At 46.8% G+C, this 23192-nt stretch overlaps 1 protein-coding gene across 3 annotated transcripts in view; it reads right to left on the bottom strand.

The window, feature by feature from the left end:
• Positions 1-395: 395 nt before the first annotated feature.
• Positions 396-23192, bottom strand: part of LOC129830876 (TBC1 domain family member 5-like) — a 64166-nt gene continuing 41369 nt past the window's right edge. For all 3 annotated transcript variants that reach the window (XM_055893689.1, XM_055893691.1, XM_055893690.1), the window contains 9 exons: positions 14820-14962; positions 14547-14653; positions 13752-13837; positions 13343-13620; positions 9131-9333; positions 8926-9022; positions 2232-2311; positions 1832-2047; positions 396-1635 (listed from right to left, as the gene is read on the bottom strand). In XM_055893689.1, the coding sequence (XP_055749664.1) occupies positions 1369-1635; positions 1832-2047; positions 2232-2311; positions 8926-9022; positions 9131-9333; positions 13343-13620; positions 13752-13837; positions 14547-14653; positions 14820-14962 (1477 nt within the window). In that variant the 3' untranslated portion in view covers positions 396-1368. The remainder of the gene's footprint in view (positions 1636-1831; positions 2048-2231; positions 2312-8925; positions 9023-9130; positions 9334-13342; positions 13621-13751; positions 13838-14546; positions 14654-14819; positions 14963-23192) is intronic.

The following is a 23192-nucleotide window of genomic DNA, read 5'->3' as shown; positions in this document are numbered from 1 at the left end:
GCAATCAGAGACATCAAACCAGGGCCTGACATCACAGAGAAGCCAAAGTATTGGATATCAACTGACATTTTCAAATGTCACTTACAACAGTGGAGGCTGCTGAGGGGAGGAAGGCTCATAATGGCCAGAATGGAATCAAGCATGTTTTTGTGTTTGATACCATTCCTTTCATTCCAATCCAGCCATCAAATCCCATTGCACTCCATTCATGAGCCGTCCTCCCCTCAGCATCCTCCACTTATGAGCATTGTTTACCCTTCATTGCATGTTGTGTGTTTTTAGTTAGCATTGCCAATTTAAATATTAATTGTACTCACAATTCAGCATGTTGCTAGCACTTGTATACTGTCCTGTTGAAAAACCATTCTCTCCCCCCTCTGAACATGACACAGGCATACTGTAACAAGCATTTTATTGGTCTATAGATAATCATCTCTGCTGTAGGGACATCCCTCGTGTGTGCAATGCTTTACTTGGCTACCCCAGGAAGCAAGATAAATACAAGGACATCAGAAATAATGAAATCTTATTACATGGAATAGATCATTTTTTTAAAGCCTGTTTTCCTTAATTTCATAATTTCACATTGTAGTGCAGCTGTATTGGGTTAAAATTGTATCTTTAAACAAAATGTAAAGAAGTAAGAGTCAGTTAATCTGTCAATGGTTTCCAGGCACTGGTTAAGAGTAGGTAGAAGTTGCCTCCTAACAACTGATACAGGATCAGATATTGTACCATCCCCCCTAATGCTAGGTGTAGGACTGCCGATTGGTTAGGAGCAACTTCTACCTCGAAACAGTTAAAGGACAATCAAATGGAGGTAAGACAAGAGAAGCTCTTTAGACACAGGCATTAGATACAGACAGAGGTATGGGACAGACAGCTCCCCTACCTGGAGAAACAGGGTACTACCCTACCATTACCACATACAGAGAAGGGAAAGGCATCCCCCACTGATAAATGCACTATGAATTCCAGTTCCTGAGGGTAGCCTGTGTTGAACTGTCTTGTAGCACCCTTAAGTGGCAGAAATGGGTATCACCATTAAAGTCACAGGTGGGGTTGGAGGCCCAAGCATTCAGGAGAAAAGGCTATAGGCATAAAAGAGATCTATGGTATTCATGAAGGAATACAGAGCAGGTAGGTTAAGGTATTGGCGACTGCCTAACGGTAGACTGCCATAGTCCAGTCCACATTGGCAAGTTTGATCCAGCAGTGGCGAGTTGTTTTTCCCGTGTGGGGCAGCATATGCTCCAGGTTGGGATGAATCCCTCCAAATGGTTAAGGTGGGTGATTAGGGAGTAGATAAACTGATCCTACATCTCTGGTTAGTGGTAACTCCCACCCATATCAGTAAAGTCCAATCCCTCACAGGTCCTGGGAGTTGACCATGGCGAAGTCTGAGTCTTTGCTGTGAATGCTGCCCTCGTCTGGGCTGGAGGAACCCGACGCTGCACCCATCAGGGGGTCCTGGAACGGCTCCACCCTGACCGAGCCGTGGAGCTGTCTGATTGGAGGGGTCCTCTCCGCCCCTCCCTCGGTGGGCTGCAGTTCTCCGTCCTGCGAGACCAGAATGTAGTCATCCCAGTTCCTCCCCTCCGAGCTCACACACAGAGAGGACTCCGGGGGAGACACCTGGCAGAGAGACAAGGGCCTTGTTCAACAAATCACCTTCCATCATAAATAACTACTAGTATTATTTGTAGATCAGTCAGTCAAAATATACCCACAATTCATCACAGATTTTGAAGCATAGGGAATGATACCAAAGTATGCAAGGGTAGGTACACTGCAAACATGAGTCTACGTATTAATACAAACACGTGTTCACCTGTTGCTCTTGTGGGGTTTCCTCCTGTTCTCCACCACCGTCGACACGCTGTGGCGCGGCCAGGTAAGGCTGGTCTTCATGGTGACTGTTGGCGTGCTGCTGCTGTGCGGCGGAGGCGTGGTCATAGTGGTCGTCAGCGATGGTGATCTCCTCGTTCTCCTCAGCCTCCAGCAGGCTCTGGTTGAAACGCAGAGCTCCCTTCAGGATGTCCTTGATCTGACGGATTCATTCATAAACACACAGAGCAAGTCATGATGAACACACACAGGATGTACTGAGAACACACACAATGTACAGTACACATGCACGTACTACACACATGGCCAAAATGCTAACTCTCACTCAGAGGCGCTAACATGCACCCTCCCACCCACTCTTATGTGGTGCTGCTGTCCAGTACCTGTTTAAGTCCAGCCAGTGACACCAACACCTCATCCTCTTTCTCCAGGTGCTCCTGTAGGATCACCTCCTGGATCTTACCTGAGGAGACAGACATCAGATCACAAGCTATGTTTCCATCCAACTGGTGACCGATTTTCATGCTGAATATTCTACAATACCCATTAAAACAATGTGCATTTTCCCACCAGAAATGTTTCCATCGAATTGTTAAGGTTAAATTCTATACCGAATGAAAAATGCAAGTTAAATAGGTTTCCATCTCATTTTCAACTCTACTGATGGTTGTCACAAACTGTTGTGTTATATAGAGAATGTGCCCACTCGTCTTGGTAGATGCTCTCTAGCCAACAGCGGGCAGATAGTGTGGGTAGGCTACCTACATGAGATTATTATGGATAAGAGCCATATTTCTATCTGTCAAACAGCAGCCAAGCAGTTTGACAGATAACAAGAAATGTTAAACTGAAATGTTAACAAACTATAGATTTGGCAAGTCGGTTAGGACTATATACTTTGTGCATATGACAAGTCATTTTTCCAACAATTGTTTATAGACTATCAGACTAGATTATTTCACTATATCACAATTCCAGTGGGTCAGAAGTAACATACACCGAGTTGACTGTGCCTTTAAAACAGCTTGGAAATGTCATGGCTTTAGAAGCTTCTAATTGACATCATTTGAGTCAATTGGAGGTGTACCTGTGGATGTATTTCAAGGCCTACCTTCAAACTCAGTGCCTCTTTGCTTGACATCATGGGAAAATCAAAAGAAATCAGCCAAGACCTCAGAAAAAAAAAAAATTGTAGACCTCCACAAGTCTGGTTCATCCTTGGGAGCAATTTCTAAACGCCTGAAGGTACCACGTTCATCTGTACAAACAATAGTACACAAGTATAAACACCATGGGACCACGCAGCCGTCATACCGCTCAGGAAGGAGACGCATTCTGTCTCCTAGAGATGAATGTACTTTGGTGCAAAAAGTGCAAATCAATCCCAGAACAACAGCAAAGGACCTTGTGAAGGTGCTGGAGGAAACAGGTACAAAAAGTATATACAGTGGGGCAAAAAAGTATTTAGTCAGCCACCAATTGTGCAAGTTCTCCCACTTAAAAAGATGAGGCCTGTAATTTTCATCATAGGTACACTTCAACTATGACAAAATGAGAAAGAAAATCACATTGTAGGATTTTTAATGAATTTATTTGCAAATTATGGTGGAAAATAAGTATTTGTTCAATAACAAAAGTTTCTCAATACTTTGTTACATACCCTTTGTTGGCAATGACAGAGGTAAAACGTTTTCTGTAAGTCTTCACAAGGTTTTCACACACTGTTGCTGGTATTTTGGCCCATTCCTCCATGCAGATCTCCTCTAGAGCAGTGATGTTTTGGGGCTGTTGCTGGGCAACACGGACTTTCAACTCCCTCCAAAGATTTTCTATGGGGTTGAGATCTGGAGACTGGCTAGGCCACTCCAGGACCTTGAAATGTTTCTTACGAAGCCACTCCTTCGTTGCCCGGGCGGTGTGTTTGGGATCATTGTCATGCTGAAAGACCCAGCCACGTTTCATCTTCAATGCCCTTGCTGATGGAAGGAGGTTTTCACTCAAAATCTCACGATACATGGCCCCATTCATTCTTTCCTTTACACGGATCAGTCGTCCTGGTCCCTTTGCAGAAAAACAGCCCCAAAACATGATGTTTCCACCCCCATGCTTCACAGTAGGTATGGTGTTCTCTGGATGCAACTCAGCATTCTTTGTCCTCCAAACACGACGAGTTGAGTTTTTACCAAAAAGTTATATTTTGGTTTCATCTGACCATATGACAATCTTCTTCTGGATCATCCAAATGCTCTCTAGCAAACTTCAGACGGGCCTGGACATGTACTGGCTTAAGCAGGGGGACACGTCTGGGGTGAGATCTTGCGTGGAGGCCCAGATCGAGGGAGATTATCAGTGGTCTTGTATGTCTTCCATTTCCAGAAATCTTGCCTGTTTGTAGGTGACCAAATACTTATTTTACACCATAAATTTGCAAATAAATTCATTAAAAATCCTACAATGTGATTTTCTGGATTTCTTTTTCTCATTTTGTCTGTCATAGTTGAAGTGTACCTATGATGAAAATTACAGGCCTCATCTTTTTAAGTGGGAGAACTTGCACAATTGGTGGCTGACTAAATACTTTTTTGCCCCACTGTATATCCACAGTAAAATGAGTCCTATATCGACATAACCCTGAAAGGCCACTCAGCAAGGAAGAAGCCACTGCTCCAAAACCATAAAAAAGCTAGACTACGGTTTACCACTGCACATGGGGACAAAGATCGTACTTTCTGGAGAAATGTCCTCTGGTCTGAACTATTTGGCCATAATGACCATCGTTATGTTTGGGGTAAAACGGGGGATGCTTGCAAGCCAAAGAACACCATCCCACCGTGAAGCACGGTGGTTGCAGTATCATGTTGTGGGGGTGCTTTGCTGCAGGAGGGACTGGTACACTTCAAAATAGATGGCATCATGAGGCAGGGAAATTATGTGGATATATTAAAGAGCATCAAGACATCAGTCCGGAAGTTAAAGCTTGGTCTCAAATGGGTCTTCCAAATGGACAATGACCCTAAACATACTTCCAAAGTTGTGGCAAAATGGCTTAAGGACAGCAAAGTCAAGGTATTGGAGTGGCCATCACAAAGCCCTAACCCCAATGTAAACGTATGGGCAGAACTGAAAAAGCGTGTGCGAGCAAGGAGGCCTACAAACCTGACCCAGTTACACCAGCTCTGTCCGGAGGAATGGGCCAAAGTTCACCCAACTTATTGTAGGAAGCTTGTGGAAGGCTACCCGAAACGTTTGACCCAAGTTAAACCATTTAAAGGCAATGCTTCCAAATACTAATTGAGTGTACGTAAACTTCTGACCCACTGGGAATGTGATGAAAGAAATAAAAGGTGTATGCAAACTTCCGACTTCAACTGTATATCCTATTTAAAAAGGGCTGAAGACAGAAACAGAATTTGGTTCCATTTCAACATAGTCTATTTATTAGTGAAACCAAAGTGCTGTAACATATAGGAATTAAAACCAAATAGCCTAGTACACACTCTAAAACTTTTCAAATCAAAAGGCACAGAAAAACGTTGACAGGTGCATCGCGAATTCAGAACCGCTGGACAGCAACATACTAAAGGAGTGATCATTGGGAATGAGTCCTCTGTGCCGACATTCAGAAATCAAAACATGGTTTAGTATTTCGTTTAAAAGCTCTGATGATTGCCAAGAGAACAAACAATTTAATGAGAAAACAGAAATCCACTTTGGGTAAAAACATAGAAAAAAGATCTGCAACATAATTTTTAGGAGAACAAAAACTGTATACTTTTGTTGTCTGGCTACTTGAAGAAAACTATGGCTCGCCAACAGCCCAGCTCTTCCAATGCATTGTGGAAAAGTCTGCATTGAATTCTACTAGAAGAGCTGAAAGAAGTAGAACATCCTGGTTTTTAAACCATACTAGATTTTTTTTAAATGCACATACTATAAAACAGATTTTATCATACTGAAACTGCGTCCTGTGCGATTGCGTAGTTTCCTGCTATTCATTGATTTCAGGAGCCCACCCCCATGTCTAACAGATGAGCTGTTGATTTCAGGAGCCCACCCCCATGTCTAACAGATCAGCTGTTGATTTCAGTAGCACACCCCCATGTCTAACTGATCAGCTGTTGATTTCAGTAGCACACCCCCATGTCAAACAGATCAGCTGTTGATTTCAATAGCACACCCCCATGTCTAACAGATCAGCTGTTGATTTCAATAGCACACCCCCATGTCTAACAGATCAGCTGTTGATTTCAGTAGCACACCCCCATATCTAACAGATCAGCTGTTGATTTCAGTAGCACACCCCCATGTCTAACTGATCAGCTGTTGATTTCAGTAGCACACCCCCATGTCTACCAGATCAGCTGTTGATTTCAGTAGCACACCCCCATGTCTAACTGATCAGCTGTTGATTTCAGTAGCACACCCCCATGTCTAACAGATCAGCTGTTGATTTCAGTAGCACACCCCCATGTCTAACAGATCAGCTGTTGATTTCAGTAGCACACCCCCATGTCTAACAGATCAGCTGTTGATTTCAGTAGCACACCCCCATGTCTAACAGATCAGCTGTTGATTTCAGTAGCACACCCCCATGTCTAACAGATCAGCTGTTGATTTCAGTAGCACACCCCCATGTCTAACAGATCAGCTGTTGATTTCAGGAGCCCACCCCCATGTCTAACTGATCAGCTGTTGATTTCAGTAGCACACCCCCATGTCTACCAGATCAGCTGTTGATTTCAGTAGCACACCCCCATTTCTAACTGATCAGCTGTTGATTTCAGTAGCACACCCCCATGTCTAACAGATCAGCTGTTGATTTCAGTAGCACACCCCCATGTCTAACAGATCAGCTGTTGATTTCAGTAGCACACCCCCATGTCTAACAGATCAGCTGTTGATTTCAGTAGCACACCCCCATGTCTAACAGATCAGCTGTTGATTTCAGTAGCACACCCCCATGTCTAACAGATCAGCTGTTGATTTCAGTAGCACACCCCCATGTCTAACAGATCAGCTGTTGATTTCAGGAGCCCACCCCCATGCCTAACAGATCAGCTGTTGATTTCAGGAGCCCACCCCCATGTCTAACAGATCAGCTGTTGATTTCAGTAGCACACCCCCATGTCTAACAGATCAGCTGTTGATTTCAGTAGCACACCCCCATGTCTAACAGATCAGCTGTTGATTTCAGGAGCCCACCCCCATGCCTAACAGATCAGCTGTTGATTTCAGGAGCCCACCCCCATGTCTACCAGATCAGCTGTTGATTTCAGGAGCCCACCCCCATGTCTACCAGATCAGCTGTTGATTTCAGGAGCCCACCCCCATGTCTACCAGATCAGCTGTTGATTTCAGGAGCCCACCCCCATGCCTAACAGATCAGCTGTTGATTTCAGGAGCCCACCCCCATGTCTAACAGATCAGCTGTTGATTTCAGGAGCCCACCCCCATGTCTAACAGATCAGCTGTTGATTTCAGTAGCACACCCCCATGTCTAACAGATCAGCTGTTGATTTCAGGAGCCCACCCCCATGTCTACCAGATCAGCTGTTGATTTCAGGAGCCCACCCCCATGTCTAACAGATCAGCTGTTGATTTCAGGAGCCCACCCCCATGCCTAACAGATCAGCTGTTGATTTCAGGAGCCCACCCCCATGTCTACCAGATCAGCTGTTGATTTCAGGAGCCCACCCCCATGTCTACCAGATCAGCTGTTGATTTCAGGAGCCCACCCCCATGTCTACCAGATCAGCTGTTGATTTCAGGAGCCCACCCCCATGTCTAACAGATCAGCTGTTGATTTCAGGAGCCCACCCCCATGTCTAACAGATCAACTGTTGATTTCAGTAGCACACCCCCATGTCTAACAGATCAGCTGTTGATTTCAGGAGCCCACCCCCATGTCTAACTGATCAGCTGTTGATTTCAGGAGCCCACCCCCATGTCTAACAGATCAGCTGTTGATTTTAGGAGCCCACCCCCATGCCTAACAGATCAGCTGTTGATTTCAGGAGCCCACCCCCATGTCTACCAGATCAGCTGTTGATTTCAGGAGCCCACCCCCATGTCTAACAGATCAGCTGTTGATTTCAGGAGCCCACCCCCATGTCTACCAGATCAGCTGTTGATTTCAGGAGCCCACCCCCATGTCTAACAGATAAGCTGTTGATTTCAGGAGCCCACCCCCATGTCTAACAGATCAGCTGTTGATTTCAGTAGCACACCCCCATGTCTAACAGATCAGCTGTTGATTTCAGGAGCCCACCCCCATGTCTAACTGATCAGCTGTTGATTTCAGGAGCCCACCCTCATGTCTAACAGATCAGCTGTTGATTTCAGGAGCCCACCCCCATGCCTAACAGATCAGCTGTTGATTTCAGGAGCCCACCCCCATGTCTACCAGATCAGCTGTTGATTTCAGGAGCCCACCCCCATGTCTAACAGATCAGCTGTTGATTTCAGGAGCCCACCCCCATGTCTACCAGATCAGCTGTTGATTTCAGGAGCCCACCCCCATGTCTAACAGATCAGCTGTTGATTTCAGGAGCCCACCCCCATGTCTAACAGATCAGCTGTTGATTTCAGAAGCCCACCCCCATGCCTAACTGTTGTCAAAGCTGAAATGAGTACGACATCCGGGCATTTAAAGTTTATTGATTTTTTTCGCATACTCAAATGGCCTACTATTTAGGACTCAAGTATGGGTATTCAGACACTGTTTCTTTATTCCTCGTGTCACTATTTCTATTTAATTTGTCATTTTATCTTTCACTCTGCATTGTAGGAAAAGGGCCGTTAAGTAAGCATTTCACTGAAGCATGTGACAAACAATTTGATACAGCAGTAACACAGACAGTAAACAAAAGCCTTTGTTTTAACAACTGATTACACCTGTTTACTGGTTCAATCACTAGATTGTTCAAAACATCATTGTGGTTATAGCGCAACTCACAGGCTATCATTGGAACCTCACAGATGCGTGTGTTGATACTGGATTTGCAATCTATCCACTGATGCGTCAGGGTTGTTAAACTCAATGTGCATGTTAATATATGTATTGGTAGGTAAACTTACCAATGTGTGTGTTCATCATCTTGGCACAATACTTGCTCATGGCCTCTAGGTCATTGATCTGACCCTGCAGGAAGGACACCTGGGCCTCCAACTCTTCCTGACAACACAGAGGGAACAGTGTGAGTGAGAGAGCGTGAGAGAGGAATATGAGCTAGGAAAGAGACCTGCAGAGAAAGATAGAGGGGGAAGAGAAAGAGATACTCACAGCCTCTTTCTTGCCCATGGTCTTGCTGTGGGAGCGAGTGATGTTGAAGAAGGAGTCCTTCTTGGTGGCTGAGAGGGGTGGGGATGAGGTGCTGATGTCACTTCCCCTGGAGACAGGAAGGGGCGGGGACACTGTGGTGTGACCCTGTCCCCCAGAGAGACTCTCTATGCTGGGGAGGGAGCTAACTGTCCTGGAGGTTTGGCCTGAAGAGAGAAAAGATGAACACAAAGACACAAACAGATGAGGGCTGTGAGTAGCAGAGAGAGAACCGATGAACCAGTCCAGTTGTCACCAACCTTGATCCTGTTCTTACCTCAATGTTCAAATCTCCTCAACATATGAGTGTGTGATGACTGTATTCAGGTTCAACCTACTTACTGCAGCGAAGGAGAATGTTTTGAGTCAGAGCCAGTCTCTCTGGCTCCTGCTGTTGGTTGACTAGTGGTATAACATGCATCCAAGAAGGCACTATACTATTCAACTCTGGACTACCACACTTCTGCTGCTTGCATCTTTCAGTGATTGGTTAAGACCAGTGTGAATGTGGACCTTATGAAAGAGCAATGCCATTCACTGATGGATTCTTTGGTGATAACCAGGAGGAAAATACTTTACAAAGCCAACAGTGCTGTGATGCTCAGAGATCAGGGTTGAATCAAACTGCTGAAAGGGGACGCAAAAACACGGCAACACACACATATGCACACAAGCAGTTGCTATAGTAGCAGTTACCTTGTGTGTCAGAGAAAATGTGGAGAGACCCAAGAGACTCCGCCTGAAACTACATCTAACATACAGGAGGGTGAGTCTATCGCTCAAGCACACCACAGGAGGTTGGTGGCACCTTAATTGGGGAGGACGGGCTCGTGGTAATGACTGGCTCTAACCAGAATGGAAAGAGAAGTGGGAGGCCCCGGTACACAACTGAGCAGGAGGACAAGTACATTAGTGTCTAGTTTGAGAAACAGACGCCTCACAAGTCCTCAACTGGCAGCTTCATTAAATAGTATCCTCAAAGCACCTGCCTCAACGTCAACCGTGAAGAGGCGACTCCGGGATGCTGGCCTCCTGGGCCTCTCAGACTGGCCAATAAAAATATTAAGATGGGCAAGGACACTGGACAGAGATGTGTCTTTTTCTTTGCAACTCTGCTTAGAAGGCCAGCATCCCGGAGTCACCTCTTCACTGTTGAAGTTGAGAATGGTGTTTTGTGGGTACTATTTAATGAAGCGGCCAGTTGAGTACTTGTGAGGCGTCTGTTACTCAAACTAGACACTAATGTACTTGTCCTCCTGCTCAGCTGTGCACCGGGGCCTCCCACTCTTTCTATTCTGGTTAGAGACAGTTTGCGCTGTTCTGTGAAGGGAGTAGTACACGGCGTTGTATGAGATCTTCAGATTCTTGGCAATTTCTCGCATGGAATAGCATTCATTTCTCAGAACAAGAACAGACTGACGAGTTTCAGAAGAAAGGTATTTTTTCTGGACATTTTGAGACTGTAATCGAACCCACAAATGCTGATGCTCCAGATACTCAACTAGACTAAAGGCGGACAGTTTTTTTATTGCTTCTTTAAAATCAGAACAAGTTTTCAGCTGTGCTAACAATTGCAAAAGGGTTTTCTAATGATCAATTAGCCTTTTAAAATGAGAAACTTGGATTAGCTAACACAACATGCCATTGGAACACAGGAGTGATGGTTGCTGATAATGGGACTCTGTATGCCTATGTAGATATTCAATTTTTATCAGCCGTTTCCAGCTACAATTATAATTTATAACATTAACAATGTCTACACTTTATTTCTGATTAATTTGATGTTATTTTAAATGGACAAAAATGTTTTGCTTTTCTTTCAAAAACAAGGACATTTCTAAGTGATCCCAAACGTTTGAACTGTGAAAGATAGACACTAATATTCAGAAAGTATTCAGACCCCTTGAATTTTTCCACATTTTGTTAAGTTACAGCCTTATTCTAAAATGTATTAAATTACTCCCCCCCTCAATCTACACACACGTTTGCAAATGTGTTAAATATTAAAAACAGAAATATCTTATTTACATAATTATTCAGACCCTTTGCTATGAGACTTCAAACTGAGCTCAGGTGCATCCTGTTTCTATTGATCATCCTTGAAATGTTTCTACAACTTGATTGGATTCCACCTGTGGTAAATTCAGGTGGACTCAAACATTTCTACAGCACTGAAGGTCCCCAAGAACACAGTGGCCTCTCCATCATTCTTAAATGGAAGAAGTTTGGAACCACCAAGATTTTTCCTAGAGCTGGCCGCCCGGACAAACTGAGCAATTGGGGAGATGGGCCTGGGTCAGGGAGGTGATGAAGAACCCGATGGTCACTGACAGAGCTCCAGAGTTACTCTGTAGAGATGTGATAACCTTCCAGAAGGACAACCATCTCTTCAGCACTCCACCAAACAGGCCTTTATGGTAGAGTGTCCAGATGGAAGCCACTCTTCAGTAAAAGGCACCTAGACTCTGATTCTCTGGTCTGATGAAACCAAGATGTAACTATTTGGCCGGAATGCCAAACATGTCCTTGATGAAAACCTGCTCCAGAGCGCTCAGGACCTCAGACTGGGGCGAAGGCTTACCTTCCAACAGGACAACGACCGTAAGCACACGGGTAAGACAATTCAGGAGTGACTTCGGGACAAGTCTCTGAATGTCCTTGAGTGGCCCAGCCAGAGCCGGGACTTAAACCCGATTGAATATCTCTGGAGAGACCTGAAAATAGCTGTGCAGTTACGCTCCCCATCCAACCTGACAGAGCTTGAGAGGATCTGCAGAGAAGAATGGGAGAAACACCCCAAATACAGGTGTGCCAAGCTTGTAGCGTCAGACCCAAGAAGACTCAAGGCTGTAATCGCTGCCAAAGGTGCTTCAACGAAGTACTGAGTAAAGGGTCTGAATACTTACGTAAATGTGATTTCAGTTTTATACAATTAGCAAAAATGTCTTTACCTGTTTTTACTTTGTCATTATGGGGTATTGTGTGTAGATTGAGCAGGGAAAAGTTTTAATCAATTTTAGAATAAGGCTGTAATGTAACAAAATGTGGAAAAAGTCTGAAAAAAAGGGTGCACGCACACCCACCGACCCAAACACACTTCATAGTTGATTATTGCTATTATATGGTGATGGGGCCATGCATGCTTTTCAACCGTTCGCTGCCCGCACCCGTCCGTCCGACTAGCATCACTACTCTGGACGGTTCTGACTTCGGTATTTGTAGTTGTCCACATATTCTAAGTGTCTGGCTAGACTGTAAACACTCCTTCCAGACTCATATTAAACATCTCCAAAATCAAATCTAGAATCGGCTTCCTATTTCGCAACAAAGCCTCCTTCACTCATTCTGCCAAACATACCGTCGTAAAACTGACCATCCTACCGATCCTCGACTTCGGCGATGTCATTTACAAAATAGCTTCCAATACTCAACACAGCAAACTGGATGCAGTCTATCACAGTGCCATCCATTTTGTCATCAAATCACCTTATACCACCCACCACTGCGACCTGTATGCTATCGTTGGCTGGCCCTCGCTACATATTCGTCGCCAGACCCACTGGCTCCAGGTCATCTATAAGTCCATTCTAGATAAAGCTCTGCCTTATCTCAGCTCACTGGTCACGATAACAACACCCACCCGTAGCACGAGCTCCAGCAGGTATATCTCACTGGTCATCCCCAAAGCCAACATGTCCTTTGGTCACCTTTGCTTCCAGTTCTCTGCTGCCAGTGACTGGAACGAATTGCAAAAAAATAAAAAAATAATAATAAAAAATAATAATAAATCGCTGAAGCTGGAGACTTACATTTCCCTCACTAACTTCAAACATCAGCTATCTGAGCAGCTAACCGATCGCTGCAGCTGTACATAGCCCATCTGTAAATAGCCTACCCAATCTACCTACCTCATCCCCATATTGTTTTTATTTACTTTTCTGCTCTTTTGCACACCAGTATTTCTACTTGCACATCTGCTATTTATCACTCCAGTGTTAATTTGCTTTGCTTTATCTTGGCCAGGTCGCAGTTGTAAATGAGAACATGTTCTCAACTAGTTTACCTGGTTAAATAAAGGTGCTTTTTTTTAAATCTAAGATTCTGGATGGATGTGTGAGCATCAACGTCCTAGTATACCTGCTAGATTAAGAGTGTGTATGTGTTCCCAACCCTCACCTTGGCTCAGGTAGACTGGCATGCTCTCAGACTTCCATAGGCGCTGGTGCTGGGACTGGGAGTGTGTCTGCAGGGGGGCGTGGCCAGAAGACAGGGGCTCGGCCTGCGGGCGGGGGGCTGCAGTGAGGGGGGAGGGGGCAGAACGAATCTCGCTGTTGATTGGAGATATAACGCTGGCAACACCCCCTGACATGGCTGGGGCGATGAGCTTCCTCCCAAAGCTGAGCAGGCTGCTGGAGACTTTGTTGATGTTGAGAGGAGCCGTCTTGGCACTGGCACTGAGGGGGTGGGAGAGAGAGAGAAAGAGAGTTATAGTTTAGCAAGATATTGTGAAACAACAAAGTGTGTGTGTGTGTGGTTGTTACGATCATTGTCCCTCATGCTCGTGTGAGTGTGCAAGCAAGCTTACCGGGTGCTGTTGACCAGGTCTGCCCCTCTGGTCTTGTAATAGTCCAGATTCTGTTGGAACTGGTAGTTGGCCGGCCGAGGATTGTTCTAAAGGAAAAGGCATTGACAGTGAATACAGCTCAGCTTAAATAGTGATAAAATAGAGATGCTGTGACAAATAGTGTTGTGTGTGTGGGTGGGTGGTCTCACATGGTCCCAGATCTCCATGTGGTTGAGCCAACTACTCTGAATACTGTCGTCATGCCACACTACGAACTAGAGGTCTTCATGGGTCCGGGTGGACCTGATATTACCCGGACCAGGTTCTGAAATTCTAACTTGTCATCTGGGTCAGGTCCTGTTTGATAGTTGTCAGGTCTCTGGCCTATGTAACTACAGCTGATAGACCTGAATGGACCCGACCACAGCGCTGCATAGCCTATAGCATATTTATTTAACTCTAATAAGGTTACTTTGACTACTAGCAGGCCTCGCCAATACACACGGAGTCAAAACCATTAAGAACACCTTTCTAATATTGTGTACACAGAACAGACTAAATTCTTCAGGTCATGGACTCAACAAGGTGTCAAAAGTGTTCCATGTTGACTACAAAGCTTCCCACAATTGTGTCAATTTGTCTGGATGTCATTTGGGCAGTGAAGGGACATAAGTCAGGACAGCTCCTAACAAACCAGAACACTGTCAGGGCAGGGCAGCGACCCTGTCGTCTTCAACACACAACTTCAGGGTGGAAAAACAACAAAGTAGAGGTGTGTGTTGCTCATGTCTCTCAGAAATGTGTGTGAGCTCTTACCTTGGGGTCTCGGAGGAACAAAGCCTTGTGTAGTAGGGTGTGGATGTCTCCTATAGGTGGGTAGTGCATTAGAAGGCCCAGACAGGTCTGGAAGTTACTCGCGATCACTGAGACAGACAGGGGAACAACACAAACAGTTAGCAGGGCTCAATGACTGGCTGGCTGACTGGCTGGCTGACTAGTTGGCTGACAGACAAGCTGACCGACCAACCAACTTGTGTGACTGACTAACTGAATGACAGCTGATTGATGGGCAGTGAGGCAGGTCCTTACAGGCATCTCTGATGTAGAGCAGCATGGCTACGAAGACATAGTCCACCAGGTCTAGAGTGATGCTGTCAGCAAACAGGGCATCCCACACCACCAACAGGTCCTGCAGGGGGAACTCACGGCCAAACAGCAGACGCACCCAGCGACTAGAGATATACACGGATACACACACACGCTAAACAAACGCGCACACACATTATACAGACGGACACACACACAGACTAGAGAGACTGATACACACTAAACAGACGCACACCCACGCACTAAACAGATGGGCAGGCGCACACACACACACTAAACAGATGGGCACAAACACATTACACAGACGGACACATACAGAAGCACCCACCGACTACAGACACACACTATCATACAGACGGACGGACACACACCATCATACAGACGGACGGACGGACGGACAGACACACACACCATCATACAGACGGACACACACCATTCGGACGGACACACACACACACACATCATACAGACACACACACACACACACACATCATACAGACGGACACACACACACATCATACAGACGGACACACACACATCATACAGACGGACACACACACATCATACAGACGGACACACACACACATCATACAGACGGACACACACACACATCATACAGACGGACGGACACACACACATAATACAGACGGACGGACACACCATACGGACGGACACATACCATCATACAGACGGACGGACACATACCATCATACAGACGGACGGACACACACACATCATACAGACGGACACACACCATACGGACGGACACACACACACACACACATCATACAGACGGACACACACACACACACACATCATACAGACGGACACACACACACACACCATACAGACGGACACACACACACACACACACATCATACAGACGGACACACACACATCATACAGACGGACACACACACATCATACAGACGGACACACACACATCATACAGACGGACACACACCATCATACAGACGGACACACACACACACACCATCATACAGACGGACACACACACACACACCATCATACAGACGGACGGACACACACACCATCATACAGACGGACGGACACACACACCATCATACAGACGGACGGACACACACACCATCATACAGACGGACGGACACACACACCATCATACAGACGGACGGACACACACACATCATACAGACGGACACACACCACCATCATACAGACGGACACACACACACACACACACATCATACAGACGGACACACACACACATCATACAGACGGACGGACACACACACATCATACAGACGGACACACACACACACACCATCATACAGACGGACACACACACACACACACACACATCATACAGACGGACACACACACACACACCATCATACAGACGGACACACACACACACACCATCATACAGACGGACACACACACACACACACCATCATACAGACGGACACACACACACCATCATACAGACGGACACACACACACACACACATCATACAGACGGACACACACACACACACACACATCATACAGACGGACACACACACATCATACAGACGGACAAACACACACACATCATACAGACGGACACACACACACACACCATCATACAGACGGACACACACACACACCATCATACAGACGGACACACACACACACCATCATACAGACGGACACACACACACACCATCATACAGACGGACACACACACACACCATCATACAGACGGACACACACACACACCATCATACAGACGGACACACACACACACCATACAGACGGACACACACACACATCATACAGACGGACACACCCACATCATACAGACGGACACACACACATCATACAGACGGACACACACACATCATACAGACGGACACACACACACACCATCATACAGACGGACACACACACACACCATCATACAGACGGACACACACACACACCATCATACAGACGGACACACACACACCATCATACAGACGGACACACACACACACCATCATACAGACGGACACACACACACACCATCATACAGACGGACACACACACACACACATCATACAGACGGACACACACACACACACATCATACAGACGGACACACACACACACACACATCATACAGACGGACACACACACACACACCATCATACAGACGGACACACACACACACACATCATACAGACGGACACACACACATCATACAGACGGACACACACACATCATACAGACGGACACACACACATCATACAGACGGACACACACACACACCATCATACAGACGGACACACACACACACCATCATACAGACGGACACACACACACACATCATACAGACGGACACACACACACATCATACAGACGGACACACACACACATCATACAGACGGACACACACACACATCATACAGACGGACACACACACACATCATACAGACGGACACACACACACATCATACAGACGGACACACACACACATCATACAGACGGACACACACACATCATACAGACGGACACACACACATCATACAGACGGACACACACACACACCATCATACAGACGGACACACACACACACCATCATACAGACGGACACACACACACACCATCATACAGACGGACACACACACACCATCATACAGACGGACACACACACACACACCATACAGACGGACACACACACACACACACACACCATACAGACGGACACACACACACACATCATACAGACGGACACACACACACACCATCATACAGACGGACACACACACACACACCATCATACAGACGGACACACACACACACCATCATACAGACGGACACACACACACACCATCATACAGACGGACACACACACACACCATCATACAGACGGACACACACACCATCATACAGACGGACACACACACATCATACAGACGGACACACACACACACCATCATACAGACGGACACACACACACACCATCATACAGACGGACACACACACACACCATCATACAGACGGACACACACACACACCATCATACAGACGGACACACACACCCATCATACAGACGGACACACACACACATCATACAGACGGACACACACCATCATACAGACGGACACACACCATCATACAGACGGACACACACACCATCATACAGACGGACACACACACCATCATACAGACGGACACACACACACATCATACAGACGGACACACACATCATACAGACGGACACACACACACATCATACAGACGGACACACACCATACGGACGGACACACACCACCATCATACAGACGGACACACACACACACACACACACACACATCATACAGACGGACACACACACACACACACACATCATACAGACGGACACACACCCATCATACAGACGGACACACACACACACCATACAGACGGACACACACACACACATCATACAGACGGACACACACCCATCATACAGACGGACACACACCCATCATACAGACGGACACACACACCATCATACAGACGGACACACACACCATCATACAGACGGACACACACACACACCATACAGACGGACACACACACACACATCATACAGACGGACACACACCCATCATACAGACGGACACACACCCATCATACAGACGGACACACACACCATCATACAGACGGACACACACACCATCATACAGACGGACACACACACACACACACCATCATACAGACGGACACACACACACACACACACATCATACAGACGGACACACACACACACCATACAGACGGACATACACATCATACAGACGGACACACACCATCATACAGACGGACACACACCATCATACAGACGGACACACACACACACACACCATCATACAGACGGACACACACACACACACCATCATACAGACGGACACACACACACACACACCCACATCATACAGACGGACACACACACACACACACACACATCATACAGACGGACACACACACACACACACCATCATACAGACGGACACACACACACATCATACAGACGGACACACACACACATCATACAGACGGACACACACACACCATCATACAGACGGACACACACACACCATCATACAGACGGACACACACACACACCATCATACAGACGGACACACACACACACACGGACACACACACACACACACACACATCATACAGACGGACACACACACACATCATACAGACGGACACACACACACACACACACACACACATCATACAGACGGACACACACACACATCATACAGACGGACACACACACACACACACACCATCATACAGACGGACACACACACACACACCATCATACAGACGGACACACACACACACACCATCATACAGACGGACACACACACACACACCATCATACAGACGGACACACACACACACCATCATACAGACGGACACACACACACACACCATCATACAGACGGACACACACACACACACACCATCATACAGACGGACACACACACACACCATCATACAGACGGACACACACACACACACGGACACACACACACACACACACACATCATACAGACGGACACACACACACATCATACAGACGGACACACACACACACACCATCATACAGACGGACACACACACACACACACCATCATACAGACGGACACACACACACACACCATCATACAGACGGACACACACACACACACCATCATACAGACGGACACACACACACACACCATCATACAGACGGACACACACACACACACCATCATACAGACGGACACACACACACACACCATCATACAGACGGACACACACACACACACACCATCATACAGACGGACACACACACACACACCATCATACAGACGGACACACACACACACACATCATACAGACGGACACAAACACACACACATCATACAGACGGACACACACACACACACACACACACATCATACAGACGGACACACACACCATCATACAGACGGACACACACACATTTACATTTACATTTAAGTCATTTAGCAGACACTCTTATCCAGAGCGACTTACAAATTGGACCATCATACAGACGGACACACACACCATCATACAGACGGACACACACATCATACAGACGGACACACACACACCATCATACAGACGGACACACACCGTCATACAGGCGGACGGACGGACACACACCGTCATACAGGCGGACGGACACCGTCATACAGGCGGACGGACACACACCGTCATACAGGCGGACGGACACACACCGTCATACAGGCGGACGGACACACACCGTCATACAGGCGGACGGACACACACCGTCATACAGGCGGACGGACACACACCGTCATACAGGCGGACGGACACACACCGTCATACAGGTGGACGGACACACACCGTCATACAGACGGACGGACGGGGACACACACACACATCATACAGACGGACGGACACACACACACATCATACAGTTGGACGGACGGACGGACACACACACACACATCATACAGACGGACGGACGGACGGACACACACACACATCACACAGACGGACGGACGGACGGACACACACACATCACACAGACGGACGGACGGACGGACACACACACATCATACAGACGGACGGACGGACACACACATCATACAGACGGACGGACACACATCATACGGACACACACACACATCATACGGACACACACATCATACGGACACACACATCATACGGACACACACATCATACGGACACACACACACACATCATACGGACAAATCATACGGACACACACACACACATCATTCGGACACACACACACACACACATCATACGGACACACACACATCATACGTACACACACACACACACACACAATCATACGGACACACACACACACACACAATCATACGGACACACACACACACACACACAATCATACGGACACACACACACACAATCATACGGACACACACACACACAATCATACGGACACACACACACAATCATACTGACACACACACACACACAATCATACGGACACACACACACACACAATCATACGGACACACACACACACACAATCATACGGACACACACACATACACAATCATACTGACACACACACACACAATCATACGGACACACACACACACAATCATACGGACACACACACACACAATCATACGGACACACACACACACAATCATACGGACACACACACACACAATCATACTGACACACACACACACACACTCATACTGACACACACACACACACACACAATCATACGGACACACACACACACACACACAATCATACGGACACACACACACAATCATACGGACACACACACACACACACACACAATCATACGGACACACACACAATCATACGGACACACACACACACACACACACAATCATACGGACACACACCCAATCATACGGACACACACACACACAATCATACGGACACACACACACACAATCATACGGGGACACACACACACACAATCATACGGACACACACACACACACACACAATCATACTGACACACACACACAATCATACGGACACACACACACACACACACACACACACCATCATACAGACGGACACACACACACACCATCATACAGACGGACACACACACACCATCATACAGACGGACACACACACACACCATCATACAGACGGACACACACACACACCATCATACAGACGGACACACACACACACACATCATACAGACGGACACACACACACACACACATCATACAGACGGACACACACACACACACACATCATACAGACGGACACACACACACACACCATCATACAGACGGACACACACACACACACACACATCATACAGACGGACACACACACACACCATCATACAGACGGACACACACACACACCATCATACAGACGGACACACACACACACCATCATACAGACGGACACACACACACACATCATACAGACGGACACACACACACATCATACAGACGGACACACACACACACATCATACAGACGGACACACACACACATCATACAGACGGACACACACACACATCATACAGACGGACACACACACACATCATACAGACGGACACACACACACATCATACAGACGGACACACACACACATCATACAGACGGACACACACACATCATACAGACGGACACACACACATCATACAGACGGACACACACACACACCATCATACAGACGGACACACACACACACCATCATCATACAGACGGACACACACACACACCATCATACAGACGGACACACACACACCATCATACAGACGGACACACACACACACCATCATACAGACGGACACACACACACACACACACACCATACAGACGGACACACACACACACATCATACAGACGGACACACACACACACCATCATACAGACGGACACACACACACACCATCATACAGACGGACACACACACACACACCATCATACAGACGGACACACACACACACCATCATACAGACGGACACACACACACACCATCATACAGACGGACACACACACCATCATACAGACGGACACACACTCATCATACAGACGGACACACACACATCATACAGACGGACACACACACACACCATCATACAGACGGACACACACACACACCATCATACAGACGGACACACACACACACCATCATACAGACGGACACACACACCATCATACAGACGGACACACACACATCATACAGACGGACACACACCATCATACAGACGGACACACACCATCATACAGACGGACACACACACCATCATACAGACGGACACACACACACATCATACAGACGGACACACACATCATACAGACGGACACACACATCATACAGACGGACACACACACACATCATACAGACGGACACACACCATACGGACGGACACACACCACCATCATACAGACGGACACACACACATCACACAGACGGACGGACGGACGGACACACACACATCATACAGACGGACGGACGGACACACACATCATACAGACGGACGGACACACATCATACGGACACACACACACATCATACGGACACACACATCATACGGACACACACATCATACGGACACACACACACACATCATACGGACAAATCATACGGACACACACACACACATCATTCGGACACACACACACACACATCATACGTACACACACACACAGACACACACACATCATACGTACACACACACACACACACACACACACAATCATACGGACACACACACACACAATCATACGGACACACACACACACACACACACAATCATACGGACACACACACACACAATCATACGGACACACACACACACAATCATACG

This window comes from Salvelinus fontinalis, chromosome 32 (genome assembly GCF_029448725.1).
Source record: "Salvelinus fontinalis isolate EN_2023a chromosome 32, ASM2944872v1, whole genome shotgun sequence".
Lineage (NCBI taxonomy): Eukaryota > Metazoa > Chordata > Actinopteri > Salmoniformes > Salmonidae > Salvelinus > Salvelinus fontinalis.
This window is presented reverse-complemented; position numbering and strand designations above follow the sequence as displayed.